Source organism: Misgurnus anguillicaudatus, chromosome 22, assembly GCF_027580225.2.
Source record: "Misgurnus anguillicaudatus chromosome 22, ASM2758022v2, whole genome shotgun sequence".
Classification (NCBI taxonomy): domain Eukaryota; kingdom Metazoa; phylum Chordata; class Actinopteri; order Cypriniformes; family Cobitidae; genus Misgurnus; species Misgurnus anguillicaudatus.
This window is the reverse complement of record NC_073358.2, coordinates 18,098,532-18,119,281: the sequence shown is the minus strand read 5'-3', so window position 1 is coordinate 18,119,281 and position 20,750 is coordinate 18,098,532. Positions and strand designations below refer to the sequence as shown.

The window sequence follows — 20,750 nt, the reverse complement described above, 5'->3', positions numbered from 1 at the left end:
TCTTGTACCTTAGATTTTCAATAAACATCATTTTTTTTATTTATAAGCTTGTTTCCTCATGGGGACATCAGAATGTCCCCACAAGGTCACAAAAACTCTGGTATTCCTATCTTTGTGGGGACAATTGGTCCCAACAACGTGATAATTACCAGGTACACACACACACACACACACACACACACACACACACACACAAAAGTTGTAGTACACTTGTTTTGGTGATTGTAATCCTTGTGAACAGTTACTGTTCTAAAAACGAAACTAGTTCATATCACAAAAAGTTTACCAAATGCTTAACATTAACACGTTACTGTACACGTTTAGTTACCAAAATGGTAACAGAATTAAATCCCACAAAGACACTAATTATGAGTTTAGTTATGGTAGTTTAGAACACCAACATTTAAAAGAAGCCATTGCCACTAAATGTTCATGGCAAACAATAGTTCAAATTCAGATGTTTTTAAGTCTTTTGTAACATAACTATTTTACCTCAAAGCACTGTTTTATAAAATATTAAGAAAAGCAAAGAAAGTGAATTCAAAACAAGCTCTGAAACATTCTTACCTGCTGTAGAAAGAAAGAAGTAACACATTGCCCATTTCTCTACCCAATTTACTGCTAATTGAGATCTGGTGCTAATTAATTATTATCTATGGCCAAGCATATGAACTAATCCTAATACTCCAAGTAAAAGAGTGTGGTTAAAAAACAGACCCAGGACTTTTTAGGTCATGGGTTTGAATCCAATGTGGCACATCCCAGGTTTAAAATACAGTATTGAGAAGGTTGCAGTTATCTATTAAAGGGGGTGAGCAATAAATAAATAATCTCATAATAGGAGTATGGAGGCAGTAATGACTTAATAGCATTTCAGAACTCTGTAAATATTACATTAATCAATCACCTTGTGTTTTTTTTTTCATTTGATTTAATAATTTAAATATAAATTAAAAACTTTAGTTTGTGATAAAATGTAAAACTTAACATTCAGGTAAAATGCCATTTTATATTCCACTCCTTTACAAGGAATCAGTGAGACAAACAAAGATATCAGTGTTTAATCACTTCTAAAAAAGGTGCTTAAACATCCAAATTGAATTAACAAGTCTGTGAAGCTGAGTCATTGAGAACTATATTAACAACAAAAAAAGTGAACACTCCTGTTCAAAAAGCACTATTTAAATGTTAAATTTAAATCCTTTTCACCTGAACTATTTACCTCATTATCACTACTTTATTAAAAACAGGTGAAACATATTCAGAAATACCATATAAATAATACTAGATACCATTTGTTGTGCCACTTGTGCCAGACAAAATTGAAAGAAGGTTACTTGCATTATTAAAATATTCAGGTATTTGCTTTTTGTTATATAATATTAGATCTATTTAAACTTAATTTGTTTTAATAACATCAGTTAAAATACCTTAGACAAAAATAATTTTTTTTAATTCCTGTCTTGATTGACAAAAATCATGTGTTTTCTTGACACAAAAAAATGGAAATCCTAAATGTCTAATGTATTTCTTTACAACTCTGACAGAAAAAAGGAGGCCTCATAAACCAGCCCAATCATCCAAATCTGCAGAAGGTAACACTTAGTTTACAGCACTAAAATATTAAGTTTCTTTGCACTTTGTGAATTCTCTTGTTTTCTAAATGACTAAATGCACACATTCTAGATCCCAGCAACTCAAGTCTTGCCCTGTTTCAAGCCAAACTTCAATACTTCAACTTAAGGTATTACAAACACTCTAAAATGGTTATGGTTATTTAATGTTTTAACTTGGTTGCCTTAAAGTTGAGTTAATTGAAAGCGAAAATTGAGACTTGAGATTCTTCTCTTACGTTTATTTTTGTCCTTTACCAGACATGAATGACCAAAGAAAAACCGAATCTGTTAAAGGGTATATACATAATGTTTCGAGCCTTAAACGGGGTGCCAAGCGCCCTTATTTTGAGGCACAAATTCAAGAGAAACTCAAGATACAAAGAGTGGTTGTGTTCAAGCCAGAGCTGCACTCTGAATTCCAAATGGTGAATTTGCAGAGGTAACACTAACTTTTACTTAAAATTGTTGAAATGCATTTGATGTCAACTTTATCTTTGCCCCTCTTACCTTAATAAACAGGACCCCAGTGCACTTGCAGAACATAGTTGTGCAACAATCAAGAGTAGATCAGACTCAAGAAGTCCTCTTCGGGTTCAAATCACGGATGATGTGTATTAAGGGGCTAGACTATAGCTACAACACGACACTGAAGGTCACAGAAAGTGACAAAGTGGTTCCAATCCGTGATGTCCTGAAAATTGAAAATGAATTTCAAAGAGTAAGTAATTGCATTCTTTTAATGAACTCTTTCTAAGATGCCACAAAGGTCCACTATTTGCAGCTGTTGTACTTATTGTTTTTTTACTTCCCAATTGTAGGTGAATGTAAAAGTGCAAATCATCCACATTGAAAGTCAAGGATACAATTTTATTCAAGATCAACGTTTCTTTCCAAACACAACATACAGAGTTGCGGACAACACTGGTCAAATTGACTTCACAAATTGGGGTGAGAAGACCTTGAACATTGGCTCTTGGTACATCCTTAGTAGTGTTTCAGTCCGCCACTTTAAGGGTAATCTAATTATCACCAGTACCAGAGACAGCACCCTACTGGAAGAAGACCCTGACCCTGACATGATTCTCACCACGCAGCACACCACCACATCCACAAACGTCACCACAGAAATCATCGGCGCAACAATCAATGTTCACCACATCTGCCCACAACACCACAAAATCACCAACATGCCCATGTCTGTGTCACGTGTTCACTGCCCAAAATGCAATACACATTACAAAGTCACCTCCATCACCATGTACTCCTATGGAAATCTCACATTCAAAACCTCAAGTGAAATTCAAACGGCAACTATAGAAAACCAGCTCATAAACTCAATTATAGATCTTCCACCACACCCAAGTGCAGACACTATAATTGATTTACTTTTAGAACTACCACCAGTCAACATCACTATACACAATGGCAGAATCACACGCATATCGCAAGCATCCGCCTCGCAAGCATCCGCCACGCAAGCATCCGCCACGCAAGCATCCGCCACGCAAGCATCCGCCACGCAAGCATCCGCCACGCAAGCATCCGCCACGCAAGCATCCGCCACGCAAGCATCCGCCACGCAAGCATCCGCCACGCAAGCATCCGCCACGCAAGCATCCGCCACGCAAGCATCCGCCACGCAAGCATCCGCCACGCAAGCATCCGCCACGCAAGCATCCGCCACGCAAGCATCCGCCACGCAAGCATCCGCCACGCTGTTCCCTACTGACCTTGACCTGGACCAGTTTATGACGGACGACTTTTTTGATGAATCTGCATCCACCCTTCCACCTACCATACCACCAACAAAAGCCCCAAATCCCACTAAAAGAAAGCCACCTCAACTAAAAAAAGACTAATTTTTTCCAGCTGTCTGAGGGGTGTATGCATGGTATTATTGTGAATGTGACACTACATTTTTGCTTTGTATAAACTTTTGCCCAAGTTCCATTTCAGGTTTTGTTTGGTTGCGTGGATGCTGGAGATTCTTTGTTGTAATTGCAAGTGTGAAGTAATATTAAATGTGATTATTTTATGCATTTAATTTGTGTACTTGATATTCTTGCTCCAGCTATTTTGTTTGCTGTATTAAATAAAGAGTATAAAATCATCATTTCCCTTTATTTCTTTAAAACACTGAGCACAACTCATTTTGTATCAAATATAAGCTTATGTTGGTGTAACTTGTATTGTTTGTTTATCACTACTTGAGTTCTCAGTTTAAACTTGTCTTATATTCACAATTGATCTAGCTTTCACAACTTTCTCCATTTGTCTCATTTTAGGTGTACTTCATTTATGTAATTGAAATTTTAATTACATTTTTAATGAATGCTTCAAAGCTTAAATGTCTAAATGAAATCTATATTGCTTAAAGTGTGTGGTAATGGTAACCCCACAACCATAGTTCATAATTTTGTAATAAAATGGGAATTGACTTTTACTAAAAATCTTGATTCTTAAATGGACATTCTACAATTAAAAATATTTGGAAAGCTATTGGCTTTGAAATAACAGGTTTGTAACATTTACTAGCTCTCAAATGTCTGATATAGCTTTCCTGTAATTTATACTCACATACTAACCAGATGGTAAACATTTTAAAATGGCATGTCTAAAGTGGTTATTCAACTATCAGGCTGGCTATAAGCCATGCTAATATTAATCGAACTTGCCACATTTATGAAATGCTAAGTTTTTGTCTTTTGATCATCATACTGAACGCTCCTAACAACTTAATATTGATTCTTTGATACACAGTATGTCTTATTTCTGATCTGTAGTGTCATTCTGCATCTTCTGTGTTTGACAAGTAGTAAGCCTTGCATCTCTGTAACCTCATTTCTGCTGCCCCTTGAGCTGTGTCTACTGAGTGGCGCACCTGCTAAGTTGTATGTATAGAGATCCTGAGTTCATGGGTTTGAATCCCGCCTGAGGCAGATGTTAATTTCTTCTATTAAAGTTTTGTTCTTTCCCACCTATTCTTCTCGACCTGTCTGTAGTTCAAATATGTTCTATTTTTGCCATGTTTTCTGTTGCTGCTCTGCACTGCGGTGGTTCTGCTCTGTCATTGCTACGCTTTGGGTTCTTTGCTGAGCCTTGTGTTCTTGATGCACCTTGGGTGCTCAATGCGCCCTGAGTGATTGATAAGTTGTATCTTTCTTGCTGTGCTTTGGGAGCTCATTGCGCTGATTGTGCTTGGCCCCGTATCGCTGCTTGCAGCTATATTGGTCATTGTTTCTGTTAGTAAATTTTTCTTCCCCAATGGAAGTCTATGGCAGCCCTATGAACCGAATGTAAGAAAATGATGAAATTTTGCACAGTTGTAATGTTGGTCATAAATATTCATGTGGCCAAAAATGGAGTCTCTAGCAGTAACTCTATAGCGCCACCATCAGCTCAAATATTCAATGTTCAAATAGTTATAACTTGTGATCCATTAGATCTATGAAAATTCTACTTAGTACACGTGATTGCTCTCATCCCGCTTATTGAATTTGATACTTTACAGTAAGACTCCTCCCATTACAGTAGCGGCAATTTTGAAATGTACAGTATTTTGTTTTTTCGCTACTCCTCCTTCAAATTTGGTTCAAATGTTATGAAATTTGGCACAGGTGATCTTTGGAGTGAGCCGCATAGAAATGACCGAACAGAATTTTGATTTTTTTCTTTATTCAAAAGTAATTAATGTGTGAACTTAACGAGGTTGACGCAAAATTGTTTCTGAAGCTGTATCTTGGTCATTCTTTGATCAATCGAAATTAAATTTGGTACACTTCATGTCGACCATGAACTGGGGGTCCATGCCAAATTTGGTGACAGCGCCACCTATGGGTCATGAGATATGAAAAAAGGCTATTTTTGCACATAACTTCTGAATCGTTCGTCTGATATATATATTCTTTGTGAAATTAGTTTCACTGGTTTATGCCGATCGCAACGATACCTCGTTTATCATTTTCCAACATTCTGTTCATGTGTTATTGTAAGGCATATGGTAAATTATCTTTTCGCTACTCCTTTTACAAATTTTGTTTATTTTATGCCAGGTTCTGCTCGTATAATGTTTGGAGCAATCCGCACAGAAATGACCGAACAGATTTTTTATATTCTGTTCTCTTTCTTAGAAATATTGCTCCAAAGTTGACCGTGCTTGTGATGTTGTCTATTTGTCATAGTTAATTACTGTATATTACATTTCATAGCGTTTCTGTACAGAATGTTCTTCTTGTCTACAACCTCACTTGAGCTTGTTGATTCTTATATACATTATTCTTCAGTTATATCTGCTCTGCTGTGTCATTTCTGCATCTGTGGTGATTGGCATATGTCAATGCTTTCATCTCTGTACACTCTATTCTGCTGCCTCATGAACCGTCTTAACTGAATGGCGTATCGTGTTAGTCACATGGAAAGAGATGCTTAGTTCATGGGTTCGAAACCCGCTTGAGGCAAGTGTTAATTTGTTCTATTAAAGTTTTGTTCTTTCTCACCTATTCTTCTCAACCCTTCTGTAGTTCACATATGTTCTATTTTTGTCATATTTTCTGTTGCTGCTCTGCACTGCGGTGGTTCTGCTGTGTGATTGCTACGCTTTGGGTACTTGCTGTGCCTTGTGTTCTTGATGCACCTTGGGTGGTCAATGCGCATTGGGTTATTGATACCTTCTATGTTGCTTTTTGTGCTTTGGATGCTCATTGCGCTAAAGGTGCTTGGCCCCGAATCGCTGCTTGCAGCTATATTTATTATTATTATTTTTCCCCAATGGGAGTCTATGGCAGCCCTATGAACCGTACATAGGAAAATGATGAAATTTGGCACAGTTGTAGAGATGGTCATAAATAGTCATGTGACCAAAAATGGGGTCTTTAGCAGTAACTCTATAGCGCCACCAGTAGTCCAAAAATTCAATGTTCAAACTGTTATAATTGGTGAACCATTTGATCTATGAAAATTCTACTTAGTACACGTGATTGCTCTCATCCCGCTTATTGAATTTGATACTTTACAGTAAGACTCCACCCATTACAGTAGCGGCCATTTTGAAATGTACAGTATTTCGTTTTTTCGCTACTCCTCCTTCAAATGCGGTTCAATTCTTATGAGATTTGGCACAGATGATCTTTGGAGTGAGCCGCATAGAAATGACCGAACAGAATTTTGATTTTTTTCTTTGTTCAAAAGTAATAAATGCGCAAACTTAACGAGGTTGACGCAAAAATTGTTCTGAAGCTGTAGCTCGGTCATTCTTTGATCAATTGAAATGAAATTTGGTACACTTCATGTGGACCATGAACTTGGGGTCCATGCCAAATTTGGTGACAGCGCCACCTATGGGTCATGAGATAATAAAATAGGCTATTTTTGCCCATAACTTCTGAACTGTTTGTCAGAAAATTATGATCTTGATGTCTATGGATTGCTCACTTCATGCCGCATCTGTCGATGTGAATTATGCCGTGTTTGACCAAACCGCCTGTCCGCCATTTTGAAATTTCAAATAAATTGTTATATTTTTTGAACTATTGGACATATCCGCGCAAAAAATGGTAAGGACCTTCGACATGATATCCTGAAGGTACCTGGGAAGTCAGAGTACAGCGCCACCTAGGGGTTATAAACTATAACAGTTCTTATTGAACTGCTTATAACTTCTGAATACATTGTCTGATATACATTTTCTTTGTGAAATTGTATTCACTGTTTTATGCTGATCGCAACGATACCTTGTTTGTCATTTTCCAACATTATGTTCAGGTGTTATTGTAAGGCATATGGTAAATGATTTTTTCGCTACTCCTTTTACAAATTTTGTGTATTTTATGTCAGGTTCTGCTCGTATAATGTTTGGAGCAATCCGCACAGATGTGACCGAACAGATTTTTGATATTCTGTTCTCTTTCTTAGAAATACCACTCTAAAGTTTACCGTGCCTGTGACGTTGTCTATTTGTCATAGTAATAAATTAATGTGACTGTATATTACATTGTGTAGCATCACTATACATAATGGTCTGCTTGTCTTCAATTTCACTTGAACTCATGTACATTGTATTTCTGTTATTTCTACTTCTGCTGTGTCAATTCTGCATCTTTGGTGATTGACATGTTAATCCTTTCAGCTCTCTAATCTCTTGTCTGCTGCCTCATGAACTGTGTCAACTGAGTGGCGCATCTAGATAAACCACATGCATTGAGATTCTGAGTTCCTGGGTTCGAATCCCACCTGAGTCATGACGTTTTGTTCTTCCTCATCAATTCTTCTCAACCTGTCTGTAGTTCACATGTGTTCTATTTTTCCATGTGTGCTGTTGTTGCTCTGCATTGTGGTGCTTCTGCTGTGTCTTTCCTGCATCTTTGGTGATTGACATATGTCAATCCTTTCAGCTCTCTAATCTCTTGTCTTCTGCCTCATAAACTGTGTCAACTGAGTGGCGCATCTAGTTAAACCACATGCATTGAGATTCTGAGTTCCTGGGTTCGAATCCCACCTGAGTCATGACGTTTTGTTCTTCCTCATCAATTCTTCTCAACCTGTCTGTAGTTCACATGTGTTCTATTTTTCCATGTGTGCTGTTGTTGCTCTGCATTGTGGTGCTTCTGCTGTGTCTTTCCTGCATCTTTGGTGATTGACATATGTCAATCCTTTCAGCTCTCTAATCTCTTGTCTGCTGCCTCATAAACTGTGTCAACTGAGTGGCGCATCTAGTTAAACCACATGCATTGAGATTCTGAGTTCCTGGGTTCGAATCCCACCTGAGTCATGACGTTTTGTTCTTCCTCATCAATTCTTCTCAACCTGTCTGTAGTTCACATGTGTTCTATTTTTCCATGTTTGCTGTTGTTGCTCTGCATTATGGTGGTTCTTGCTGTGCTTTGTCAGCTTGCTGTGCTTTGTGTCCTTGCTGTGCTTTGTGAGCTTGCTATGCTTTTTGTGCTTGCTGTGCTTTGTGTGCTTTGTGAGCTTGCTGTGCTTTGTGTGCCTGCTGTGATTTGTGTAATTGCTGTGCTTGCTGTGCTTTGTGTGCTTGCTGTGCTTTGTGTGCTTGCTGTGCTTTGTGAGCTTGCTGTGCTTTGTGTGCCAGCTGTGATTTGTGTAATTGCTGTGCTTTGTGTTCTTGCTATGCTTTGTGTGCTTGTTCTGCTTTGTGTGCTTGCTGTGCTTTGTTTGCTTGCTGTGCTTTGTGAGCTTGCTCTGCTTTGTGTGCCTGCTGTGATTTGTGTAATTGCTGTGCTTTGTGTGCTTGCTGTGCATTGTGAGCTTGCTGTGCTTTGTGTGCTTGCTGTGCTTTGTGAGCTTGCTGTGCTTTGTGTGCCTGCTGTGATTTGTGTAATTGCTGTGCTTTGTGTGCTTGCTGTGCATTGTGAGCTTGCTGTGCTTTGTGTGCTTGCTGTGCTTTGTGTGCTTGCTGTGCTTTGTGAGCTTGCTGTGCTTTGTGTGCCTGCTGTGATTTGTGTAATTGCTGTGCTTTGTGTGCTTGCTGTGCATTGAGCTTGCTGTGCTTTGTGTGCTTGCTGTGCTGTGTGTTCATTGCGCCGAAGGTGCTTGACCCCGCAATTGCTGCTTGCAGCTATATTTATTATTATTATTATTATTTTTCTTAATCTTCTTCCCCAATGGGAGTCTATGGCAGCCCTATGAACCGTATATAGGAAAATGATGAAATTTGGCACAGTTGTAGTGGTGGTCATGAATAGTCATTTGGCCAAAAATGGGGTCTCTAGCAGTAACTCTATAGCGCCACCATCATCTCAAAAATTCAATGTTCAAATGGTTATAACTGGTGATTCATTTGCTCTATGAAAATTCTACTTAGTACACGTGATTGCTCTCCTCATGCTTATTGTTTTTAATACCTTACAGTAAGACTCCACCCATTACAGTATCGGCCATTTTGAAATGTACAGTATTTCGTTTTTTCGCTACTCCTCCTTCAAATTTGGTTCAATTCTTATGAGATTTGGCACATGTGATCTTTGGAGTGAGCCGCATAGAAATGACTGAACAGAATTTTGATATTTTTCTTTATTCAAAAGTAATTAATGCGTGAACTTAACGAGATTGACGCAAAATTGGTTCTGAGGCTGTATCTCGGTCAATCTTTGATCAATCGAGATGAAATTTGGTACGCTTCATGTCGACCATGAAATGGGGGTCCATGCCAAATTTGGTGACAGCGCCACCTATGGGTCATGAGATAGGAAAAAAGGCTATTTTTGCGCATAACTTCTGAATCGTTTGTCAGAAAATTATGATCTTGGTGTCTACGGATTCCTTGGCTCATGCCGCATCTGCCGATATGTATTATGCCGGGATTGACCGAACCGCCTGTCCGCCATTTTGAAATCTGTGATAAATTGCTATAACTTTTGAAGTATCGGATATATCGGCGCAAAAATCGGTAGGGAGCTTCGGCATGACGTCCTGAGGAAATCAGAGAACAGCGCCACCTAGGGGTATAAACTATAACAGTTCTTATAGAACTGCTTATAACTTCTGAATTCTTTGTATGGCATGTAAGCTCTTTTCTGCTGCCCCTTGAGCTGTGTCTACTGAGTGGCGCATCTGTTAAGTCATTTGCATAGAGATCCTGAGTTCATGGGTTCGAATCCCACCTGAGGCAGGTGTTATTTTCTTCTATTAAAGTTTTGTTCTTTCCCACCTATTCTTCTCGACCTGTCTGTAGTTCACATATGTTCTATTTTTGCCATGTTTTCTGTGGCTGCTCTGCACTGCTGTGGTTCTGCTCTGTCATTGCTACGCTTTGGGTTCTTTGCTGAGCCTTGTGTTCTTGATGCACCTTGGGTGCTCAATGCGCCCTGAGTAATTGATCAGTTGTATCTTTCTTGCTGTGCTTTGGGAGCTCATTGCGCTGATTGTGCTTGGCCCCGTATCGCTGCTTGCAGCTATATTTATTAGGGGCCAAGCACCTATGGTGCTGTGGCACCTATTGTTTCTGTTAGTATTATTAGGGGTCAAGCACCGAAGGTGCTGTGACACCTATTGGAATTGTTAGTATTATTATTATTATTCTGCGTCTTCTTCTTCTTAGCCATAGGCATCTATGGCAGCCCTATGAACCGTACATAGGAAAATGATGAAATTTGGCACAGTTGTAGTGGTGGTCTTAAAAAGTCACGTGACCAAAAATGGGGTCTCTAGTACTAACTCTATAGCGCCACCAGCAGTGCAAATATTCAATGTTCAAATGGTTATAACTGCTGATCCGCTTGTTTTATGAAAATTCTACTTAGTACACGTGATTGCTCTCCTCATGCTTGTTGTTTTTAATACCTTACAGTAAAACTCCACCCATTACAGTAGTGGCCATTTTGAAATGTACAGTATTCTGTTTATTCGCTACTCCTCCTTCAAATTTGGTTCAATTGTTATGAAATTTGGCACAGGTGAACTTTGGAGTGAGCCGCACAGAAATGACCGAACAGAATTTTGATATTTATCTTTGTTCAAAAGTAATAAATGCGCAAACTTAACGAGGTTGACGCAAAAATGGTTCTGAAGCTGTAGCTCGGTCATTCTTTGATCAATTGAAATGAAATTTGGTACACTTCATGTGGACCATGAACTTGGGGTTCATGCGAAATTTGGTGACAACGCCACCTATGGGTCATGATATTTGAAAATAGGCTATTTTTTCCCATAACTTCTGAACTGTTTGTCAGAAAATTATGATCTTGATGTCTATGGATTGCTTACCTCATGCCGCATCTGTCGATGTGTATTATGCCGGGTTTGACCGAACCGCTTGTCCGCCATTTTGAAATTTCACATAATTTGTTCTATTTTTTAACTATTGGACATATCCGCGCAAAAATTAGTAAGGAGCTTCGACATGATGTCCTGAAGGTACCTGGAAAGTCAGAGCACAGCGCCACCTAGGGGTTATAAACTATAACAGTTCTTATGGAACTTCTTATAACTTCTGAATACTTAGTCTGATATAAATTTTCTTTGTGAAATTAGATTCACTGTTTTATGCCGATCGCAACGATACCTCGTTTGTCATTTTCCAACATTCTGTTCATGTGTTATTGTAAGGCATATGGGAAATGATTTTTTCGCTACTTCTTTTACAAATTTTGTTTATTTTATGTCAGGTTCTGCTCGTATAATGTTTGGAGCAATCCGCACAGATGTGACCGCACAGATTTTTGATATTCTGTTCTCTTTCTTAGAAATACCACTCTAAAGTTTACCGTGCCTGTGACGTTGTCTATTTGTCATAGTAATAAATTAATGTGACTGTATATTACATTGTATAGCATCACTATACAGAATGATCTGCTTGTCTTCAATCTCACTTGAGCTTTTTGATTCTCACATACATTGTATTTCTGTTAGTTCTGCTCTGCACTGTCAGTTCTGCATCTGTGTTGATTGGCATATGTCAATCCTTGCAGCACCTAAGCTGTTTTTTGCTGCCCTTTGAGCTGTGTTATCTGAGTTGCGCATCTGTTTAACCATATGCCATGAGTTTCTGAGGTCCTGGGTTCAAATCCCATGTGCTGTGGTTTTTGTCTTAACTTTTTTTCTCACTTAAGTTTTGTGATTTTCATACAATACATTGTATTTCAGTTATTTGTGCTGTCTCTTGTCATTTCTGCACTTTTGATAATTGTTGGATATCAATGTTTACAGTTCTGAATCTCTATTCTATAGCTTGGACACACCAACTCAGTGGTTTAATCGTTTACTCAGTGGTGCATGCGGTTAGTGCCGTGCTTTGGGAACCTGAGGTCATGGGTTCGAATGCCAGCTCTTACTTTCACTTATTGAGATTTCCTTTTGTGTTCCCTTTAACACGTTCTTCTCGACCTGTCTGGTTTTCCACACGTGTTATATTTTTGCCATCTTTACTGTTGTTGCTCCGCACTGCAGTGGTTCTGCTCTGCATTTGCTTTGCTTCGGGTTCGGGCTCTGTATTGCGCGCTTTCTGCGCTTTGTGCATTTGCTGCGTCGTGTGGTTTTTGCTGTGCTTTGGGTGCTCATTGCGCTGAAGGTGCTTGACCCCGCAATTGCTGCTTGCAGCTATATTTTTTCTTAATCTTAATCTTCCCCAATGGGAGTCTATGGCAGCCCTATGAACCGTATATAGGAAAATGATGAAATTTGGCACAGTTGTAGTGGTGGTCATAAATAGTCATTTGGCCAAAAATGGGGTCTCTAGCAGTAACTCTATAGCGCCACCATCATCTCAAAAACTCAATGTTCAAATGGTTATAACTGGTGATCCATTAGATCTATGAGAATTCTACTTAGTACACATGATTGCTCTCATCCCGCTTATTGAATTTGATACTTTACAGTAAGACTCCTCCCATTACAGTATCGGCCATTTTGAAATGTACAGTATTTCGTTTTTTCGCTACTCCTCCTTCAAATTTGGTTCAATTCTTATGAGATTTGGCACATGTGATCTTTGGAGTGAGCCGCATAGAAATGACTGAACAGAATTTTGATATTTTTCTTTATTCAAAAGTAATTAATGCGTGAACTTAACGAGATTGACGCAAAATTGGTTCTGAAGCTGTATCTCGGTCATTCTTTGATCAATCGAGATGAAATTTGGTACGCTTCATGTCGATCATGATATGGGGGTCCATGCCAAATTTGGTGACAGCGCCACCTATGGGTCATGAGATAGGAAAAAAGGCTATTTTTGCGCATAACTTCTGAATCGTTTGTCAGAAAATTATGATCTTGGTGTCTACGGATTCCTTGGCTCATGCCGCATCTGTCGATATGTATTATGCCAGGATTGACCGAACCGCCTGTCCGCCATTTTGAAATCTGTGATAAATTGCTATAACTTTTGAAGTATCGGATATATCGGCGCAAAAATCGGTAGGGAGCTTCGGCATGACGTCCTGAAGAAATCAGAGAACAGCGCCACCTATGGGTTATAAACTATAACAGTTCTTATAGAACTGCTTATAACTTCTGAATTCTTTGTATGGCATGTAAGCTCTTTTCTGCTGCCCCTTGAGCTGTGTCTACTGAGTGGCGCATCTGTTAAGTCGTATGCATTGAGATCCTGAGTTCATGGGTTCGAATCCCACCTGAGCCAGGTGTTAATTTCTTCTATTATAGTTTTGTTCTTTCTCACCTATTCTTTTTGACCTGTCTGTAGTTCACATATGTTCTATTTTTGCCATGTTTTCTGTTGCTGCTCTGCACTGCGGTGGTTCTGCTCTGTCATTGCTACGCTTTGGGTTCTTTGCTGAGCCTTGTGTTCTTGATGCACCTTGGGTGCTCAATGCGCCCTGAGTGATTGATAAGTTGTATCTTTCTTGCTGTGCTTTGGGAGCTCATTGCGCTGATTGTGCTTGGCCCCGTATCGCTGCTTGCAGCTATATTTAGGGGTCAAGCACCGAAGGTGCTGAGACACCTATTGTAATTGTTAGTATTATTATTATTAGGGGTCAAGCCACGAAGTGGCGTAGACACCTATTGTATCTGTTAGTTTTCTTATTATTATTCTTCTTCCTTCTTCCTCCATTGAAGTCAATGGCAGCCCATAGAACCGTATGTAGGAAAGTTATGAAATTTGGCACACATGTAGAGGACAGTCTCAGAAGTTACTATAGCAACATTGGTGTGTCTAACTCAAACCCTCTAGCGCCACCAACAGTCCAAAAATCCACTTATATTCATGCTCATAACTTCTGACCCGTGAGTCCTAGAAACTAAATTCTTGTTTCCTCTGAATCCTTTGCTCATGATGATTCAATTGCACACATTGATGTCATTTGTGTCATGCAAATCTTTCCGCCATTTTGAATTTTTCGTAAAACCTACTTTTTCGAACTCCTCCTAGACCGTTTGTCCGATTTGCATGTCCTTTGGTATGTAGCATCTAGAGACAACACAGACAAAAAGTTATCAAAAGCTTTTTGATAGACCAATGCGTTCTCGTATAAATTGACAACATATATGGCGGCGAGCACGCCAAAACGGACGTGAGGCCTTATCTTCGCAAAACTTTATTGTATCGACACGAAACTTGGTATATGTCATAACAGTCATGACCTGAGGGTGCCTGCAATGTTTCGTCACAGCGCCACCTAGTGGTCACGAGATTCGAAAAATGCATATTTTCGCTTATAACTACTTCAAACTTGAGTCTAAAATCTTGAAGGTGGTCTTGTTTGATTCCTTGAGGCATGCCGAGTCAAACGATACCAAACGGTTTTCGGTCAGCCATTTTGGGTGTCGGCCATTTTGAATTTTCTCATTAAGTTCAGTATTTCACAAACAGAATGGCGTATCGCTACGAAATTTGGCATGGTTCATCAGTGACATGTTCTGAGCGCACCTATAAATCTTTAGGACGGCGCCACCTAGTGGTCAGGATATGTAAAAAATTTTTTTTAAATCTTTATATCATTTGATTAAATTGCCACTATGACAAAAGACTTCACTCTATTGATTCCTTGGCTCATGCTGAGTCCGACTGTACCAAATATGTCTGAGTCAAACCTACTTCCTGTCGGCCATTTTGAATTATATTGAACACCTACTTTTTCGAACTCCTCCTAGAGCGCTCGTGTGATTGGCTTGATTTTTGGTATGCATCCTCTAGAGACACTCTAGACAAAAAGTTATCAAAAGCTTTTCGGTAGACCTATTTGTTGTCGTATAACGCATCAAATAATGCGAGGGCGAGCACGCCAAAATGTGTTTGAGCCTGTATCTTCGCAAAACTTTTGTGTATTAATATGAGACTTGGTATATGTCATAACAGTGATGACCTGAGGGTGCATGCACCATTTCGTCACACTGCCCCCTACTGGTCACGAGATATAAAAAATGTCTATTTTTGCTTATAACTACTGCAAACTTGAATGTAAAATTATGAGAGTGGTCTTGTTAGATTTCGTGAGGCATGCCGAGTCAAACGATACCAAATGGTTTTTGGTCGGCCATTTTGTGTGTCGGCCATTTTGAATTTTTCTTTAAGTTCAAGTATTTCAGAAACGCAATTACGTATTGTTATGAAACTTGGTATGGTTCATCAGCAACATGTTCTGGGAGGACTTGTAAACTTTCCGGTGCCCCCTAGTGGTCAAGAGATTTGAAGCTATATCTCTGCATCTCTTTATCCTATTTACACCAAATTTGGTGGGTGTCATCACAATCAAGACCTGAGTCACAATTTATTGTTTGGTCAGTGCCCCCTAGTGGTCAAGTTATTTAAGGCTATATCTCTGCATCTCTTTATTGTATTAACACCAAATTTGGTGGGTGTCATCACAATCAAAACCTGAGTCACAATTTATTTTTTGGTCAGTGCCCCCTAGTGGTCAAGTCATTTAAGGCTATATCTCTGCATCTCTTTATTGTATTTACACCAAATTTGGTGGGTGTCATCACAATCAAGACCTGAGTCACAATTTATTATTTGGTCAGTGCCCCCTAGTGGTCAAGTCATTTAAGGCTATATCTCCGTATCGCTTTATTGTATTTACACCAAATTTGGTGGGTGTCATCACAATCAAGACCTGAGTCACAATTTATTGTTTGGTCAGTGCCCCCTAGTGGTCAAGTCATTTAAGGCTATATCTCCGTATCGCTTTATTGTATTTACACTAAATTTGGTATGTGTCATCACAGTCATGACCTGAGGCACCATCTATTGTTTCGGCAAAGCGCCACCTAGTGGTCTCAAGATACAAAAAAATGCTATTTTTTCATAAAACTTATGCAAACTTAGATCTTAAATCATGACAGTTATCACGTATGAATCATTTATTGCCATGTTTGGCTTGACCCCGGTATCGCTGCTTGCAGCTATATTTATTATTATTATTATTATTTTTCTTAATCTTCTTCCCCAATGGGAGTCTATGGCAGCCCTATGAACCGTATATAGGAAAATGATGAAATTTGGCACAGTTGTAGTGGTGGTCATAAATAGTCATTTGGCCAAAAATGGGGTCTCTAGCAGTAACTCTATAGCGCCACCATCATCTCAAAAATTCAATGTTCAAATGGTTATAACTCGTGATCCATTTGCTCTATGAAAATTCTACTTAGTAAACGTGATTGCTCTCCTCATGCTTATTGTTTTTAATACCTTACAGTAAGACTCCACCCATTACAGTATCGGCCATTTTGAAATGTACAGTATTTCGTTTTTTCGCTACTCCTCCTTCAAATTTGGTTCAATTCTTATGAGATTTGGCACATGTGATCTTTGGAGTGAGCCGCATAGAAATGACTGAACAAAATTTTGATATTTTTCTTTATTCAAAAGTAATTAATGCGTGAACTTAACGAGATTGACGCAAAATTGGTTCTGAGGCTGTATCTCGGTCATTCTTTGATCAATCGAGATGAAATTCGGTACGCTTCATGTCGACCATGAAATGGGGGTCCATGCCAAATTTGGTGACAGCGCCACCTATGGGTCATGAGATAGGAAAAAAGGCTATTTTTGCGCATAACTTCTGAATCGTTTGTCTGAAAATTATGATCTTGGTGTCTACGGATTCCTTGGCTCATGCCGCATCTGCCGATATGTATTATGCCGGGATTGACCGAACCGCCTGTCCGCCATTTTGAAATCTGTGATAAATTGCTATAACTTTTGAAGTATCGGATATATCGGCGCAAAAATCGGTAGGGAGCTTCGGCATGACGTCCTGAGGAAATCAGAGAACAGCGCCACCTATGGGTATAAACTATAACAGTTCTTATAGAACTGCTTATAACTTCTGAATTCTTTGTATGGCATGTAAGCTCTTTTCTGCTGCCCCTTGAGCTGTGTCTACTGAGTGGCGCATCTGTTAAGTCGTTTGCATAGAGATTCTGAGTTCATGGGTTCGAATCCCACCTGAGCCGGGTGTTAATTTCTTCTATTATAGTTTTGTTCTTTCTCACCTATTCTTTTTGACCTGTCTGTAGTTCACATATGTTCTATTTTTGCCATGTTTTCTGTTGCTGCTCTGCACTGCGGTGGTTCTGCTCTGTCATTGCTACGCTTTGGGTTCTTTGCTGAGACTTGTGTTCTTGATGCACCTTGGGTGCTCAATGCGCCCTGGGTGATTGATACGTTGTATGTTTCTTGCTGTGCTTCGGGTGCTCATTGCGCTGATGGTGCTTGGCCCCGTATCGCTGCTTGCAGCTATATTTATTAGGGGCCAAGCACCTATGGTGCTGTGGCACCTATTGTTATTGTCAGTATTATTATTCTTCTTAATCTTAATCTTAATCTTCCCCAATGGGAGTCTATGGCAGCCCTATGAACCGTATATAGGAAAATGATGAAATTTGGCACAGTTGTAGTGGTGGTCATAAATAGTCATTTGGCCAAAAATGGGGTCTCTAGCAGTAACTCTATAGCGCCACCATCATCTCAAAAATTCAATGTTCAAATGGTTATAACTCGTGATCCATTTGCTCTATGAAAATTCTACTTAGTACACGTGATTGCTCTCATCCCGCTTATTGCATTTGATACTTTACAGTAAGACTCCTCCCATTACAGTATCGGCCATTTTGAAATGTACAGTATTTTGTTTTTTCGCTACTCCTCCTTTAAATTTGGTTCAATTCTTTTGAGATTTGGCACATTTGATCTTTGGAGTGAGCCGCATAAAAATGACTGAACAGAATTTTGATATTTTTCTTTATTCAAAAGTAATTAATGCGTGAACTTAACGAGATTGACGCAAAATTGGTTCTGAAGCTGTATCTCGGTCATTCTTTGATCAATCGAGATGAAATTTGGTACGCTTCATGTCGACCATGAAATGGGGGTCCATGCCAAATTTGGTGAAAGCGCCACCTATGGGTCATGAGATATGAAAAAAGGCTATTTTTGCGCATAACTTCTGAATCGTTTGTCAGAAAATTATGATCTTGGTGTCTACGGATTCCTTGGCTCATGCCGCATCTGCCGATGTGTATTATGCCGGGAATGACTGAACCGCCTGTCCGCCATTTTGAAATCTGTGATAAATTGCTATAACTTTTGAAGTATCGGATATATCGGCGCAAAAATCGGTAGGGAGCTTCGGCATGACGTCCTGAGGAAATCAGAGAACAGCGCCACCTAGGGGTATAAACTATAACAGTTCTTATAGAACTGCTTATAACTTCTGAATTCTTTGTATGGCATGTAAGCTCTTTTCTGCTGCCCCTTGAGCTGTGTCTACTGAGTGGCGCATCTGTTAAGTTGTATGCATTGAGATCCTGAGTTCATGGGTTCGAATCCTGCCTGAGGCAGGTGTTAATTTGTTCTATTAAAGTTTTGTTCTTTCCCACCTATTCGTCTCGACCTGTCTGTAGTTCACATATGTTCTATTTTTGCCATGTTTTCTGTTGCTGCTCTGCACTGCGGTGGTTCTGCTCTGTCATTGCTACGCTTTGGGTTCTTTGCGGCGCCTTGTGTTCTTGATGCACCTTGGGTGCTCAATGCGCCCTGGGTGATTGATACGTTGTATCTTTCTTGCTGTGCTTTTGGTGCTCATTGCGCTGATGGTGCTTGGCCCCGTATCGCTGCTTGCAGCTATATTTATTATTATTATTATTTTTCTTAATCTTCTTCCCCAATGGGAGTCTATGACAGCCCTATGAACCGTATATAGGAAAATGATGAAATTTGGCACAGTTGTAGTGGTGGTCATAAATAGTCATTTGGCCAAAAATGGGGTCTCTAGCAGTAACTCTATAGCGCCACCATCATCTCAAAAATTCAATGTTCAAATGGTTATAACTGGTGATTCATTTGCTCTATGAAAATTCTACTTAGTACACGTGATTGCTCTCCTCATGCTTATTGTTTTTAATACCTTACAGTAAGACTCCACCCATTACAGTATCGGCCATTTTGAAATGTACAGTATTTCGTTTTTTCGCTACTTCTCCTTCAAATTTGGTTCAATTCTTATGAGATTTGGCACATGTGATCTTTGGAGTGAGCCGCATAGAAATGACTGAACAGAATTTTGATATTTTTCTTTATTCAAAAGTAATTAATGCGTGAACTTAACGAGATTGACGCAAAATTGGTTCTGAGGCTGTATCTCGGTCATTCTTTGATCAATCGAGATGAAATTTGGTACGCTTCATGTCGACCATGAAATGGGGGTCCATGCCAAATTTGGTGACAGCGCCACCTATGGGTCATGAGATAGGAAAAAAGGCTATTTTTGCGCATAACTTCTGAATCGTTTGTCAGAAAATTATGATCTTGGTGTCTACGGATTCCTTGGCTCATGCCGCATCTGCCGATATGTATTATGCCGGGATTGACCGAACTGCCTGTCCGCCATTTTGAAATCTGTGATAAATTGCTATAACTTTTGAAGTATCGGATATATCGGCGCAAAAATCGGTAGGGAGCTTCGGCATGACGTCCTGAGGAAATCAGAGAACAGCGCCACCTAGGGGTATAAACTATAACAGTTCTTATAGAACTGCTTATAACTTCTGAATTCTTTGTATGGCATGTAAGCTCTTTTCTGCTGCCCCTTGAGCTGTGTCTACTGAGTGGCGCATCTGTTAAGTCATTTGCATAGAGATCCTGAGTTCATGGGTTCGAATCCCGCCTGAGGCAGGTGTTATTTTCTTCTATTAAAGTTTTGTTCTTTCCCACCTATTCTTCTCGACCTGTCTGTAGTTCACATATGTTCTATTTTTGCCATGTTTTCTGTTGCTGCTCTGCACTGCGGTGGTTCTGCTCTGTCATTGCTACGCTTTGGGTTCTTTGCTGAGCCTTGTGTTCTTGATGCACCTTGGGTGCTCAATGCGCCCTGGGTCATTGATACGTTGTATGTTTCTTGCTGTGCTTTGGGTGCTCATTGCGCTGATTGTGCTTGGCCCCGTATCGCTGCTTGCAGCTATATTTATTATTATTATCGTCCCATGGGAGTCTATGGCAGCCCTATGAACCGTACATAGGAAAATGATGAAATTTGGCACAGTTGTAGAGGTGGTCATAAATAGTCATGTGACCAAAAATGGGGTCTCTAGCAATAACTCTATAGCGCCACCAGCAGTGCAAAAAATCAATGTTCAAACTGTTATAAATAGTGAACCATTTGATCTATGAAAATTCTACTTAGTACACGTGATTGGTCTCATCCCGCTTATTGAATTTGATAC

At 39.5% G+C, this 20,750-nt stretch overlaps 1 protein-coding gene across 1 annotated transcript; it reads left to right on the top strand.

The window, feature by feature from the left end:
- Positions 1 to 1,496: 1,496 nt before the first annotated feature.
- Positions 1,497 to 3,729, top strand: LOC129449173 (uncharacterized). The gene is made up of 4 exons (XM_073860946.1): positions 1,497 to 1,595; positions 1,687 to 1,744; positions 1,875 to 2,334; positions 2,435 to 3,729. The coding sequence occupies exons 3-4, from the start codon at positions 2,221 to 2,223 to the stop codon at positions 3,473 to 3,475; spliced, it is 1,155 nt and encodes a 384-aa protein (XP_073717047.1). The 5' UTR covers positions 1,497 to 1,595; positions 1,687 to 1,744; positions 1,875 to 2,220; the 3' UTR covers positions 3,476 to 3,729.
- Positions 3,730 to 20,750: the final 17,021 nt, after the last annotated feature.

Coding starts and splice junctions, on each gene's coding strand:
- LOC129449173 (XM_073860946.1), top strand. CDS start 2,221: ATGATGTGTATTAAGGGGCTAGACTATAGCTACAACACGACACTGAAG. Junction 2,335..2,434: donor TTGAAAATGAATTTCAAAGA/GTAAGTAATTGC, acceptor TCCCAATTGTAG/GTGAATGTAAAAGTGCAAAT.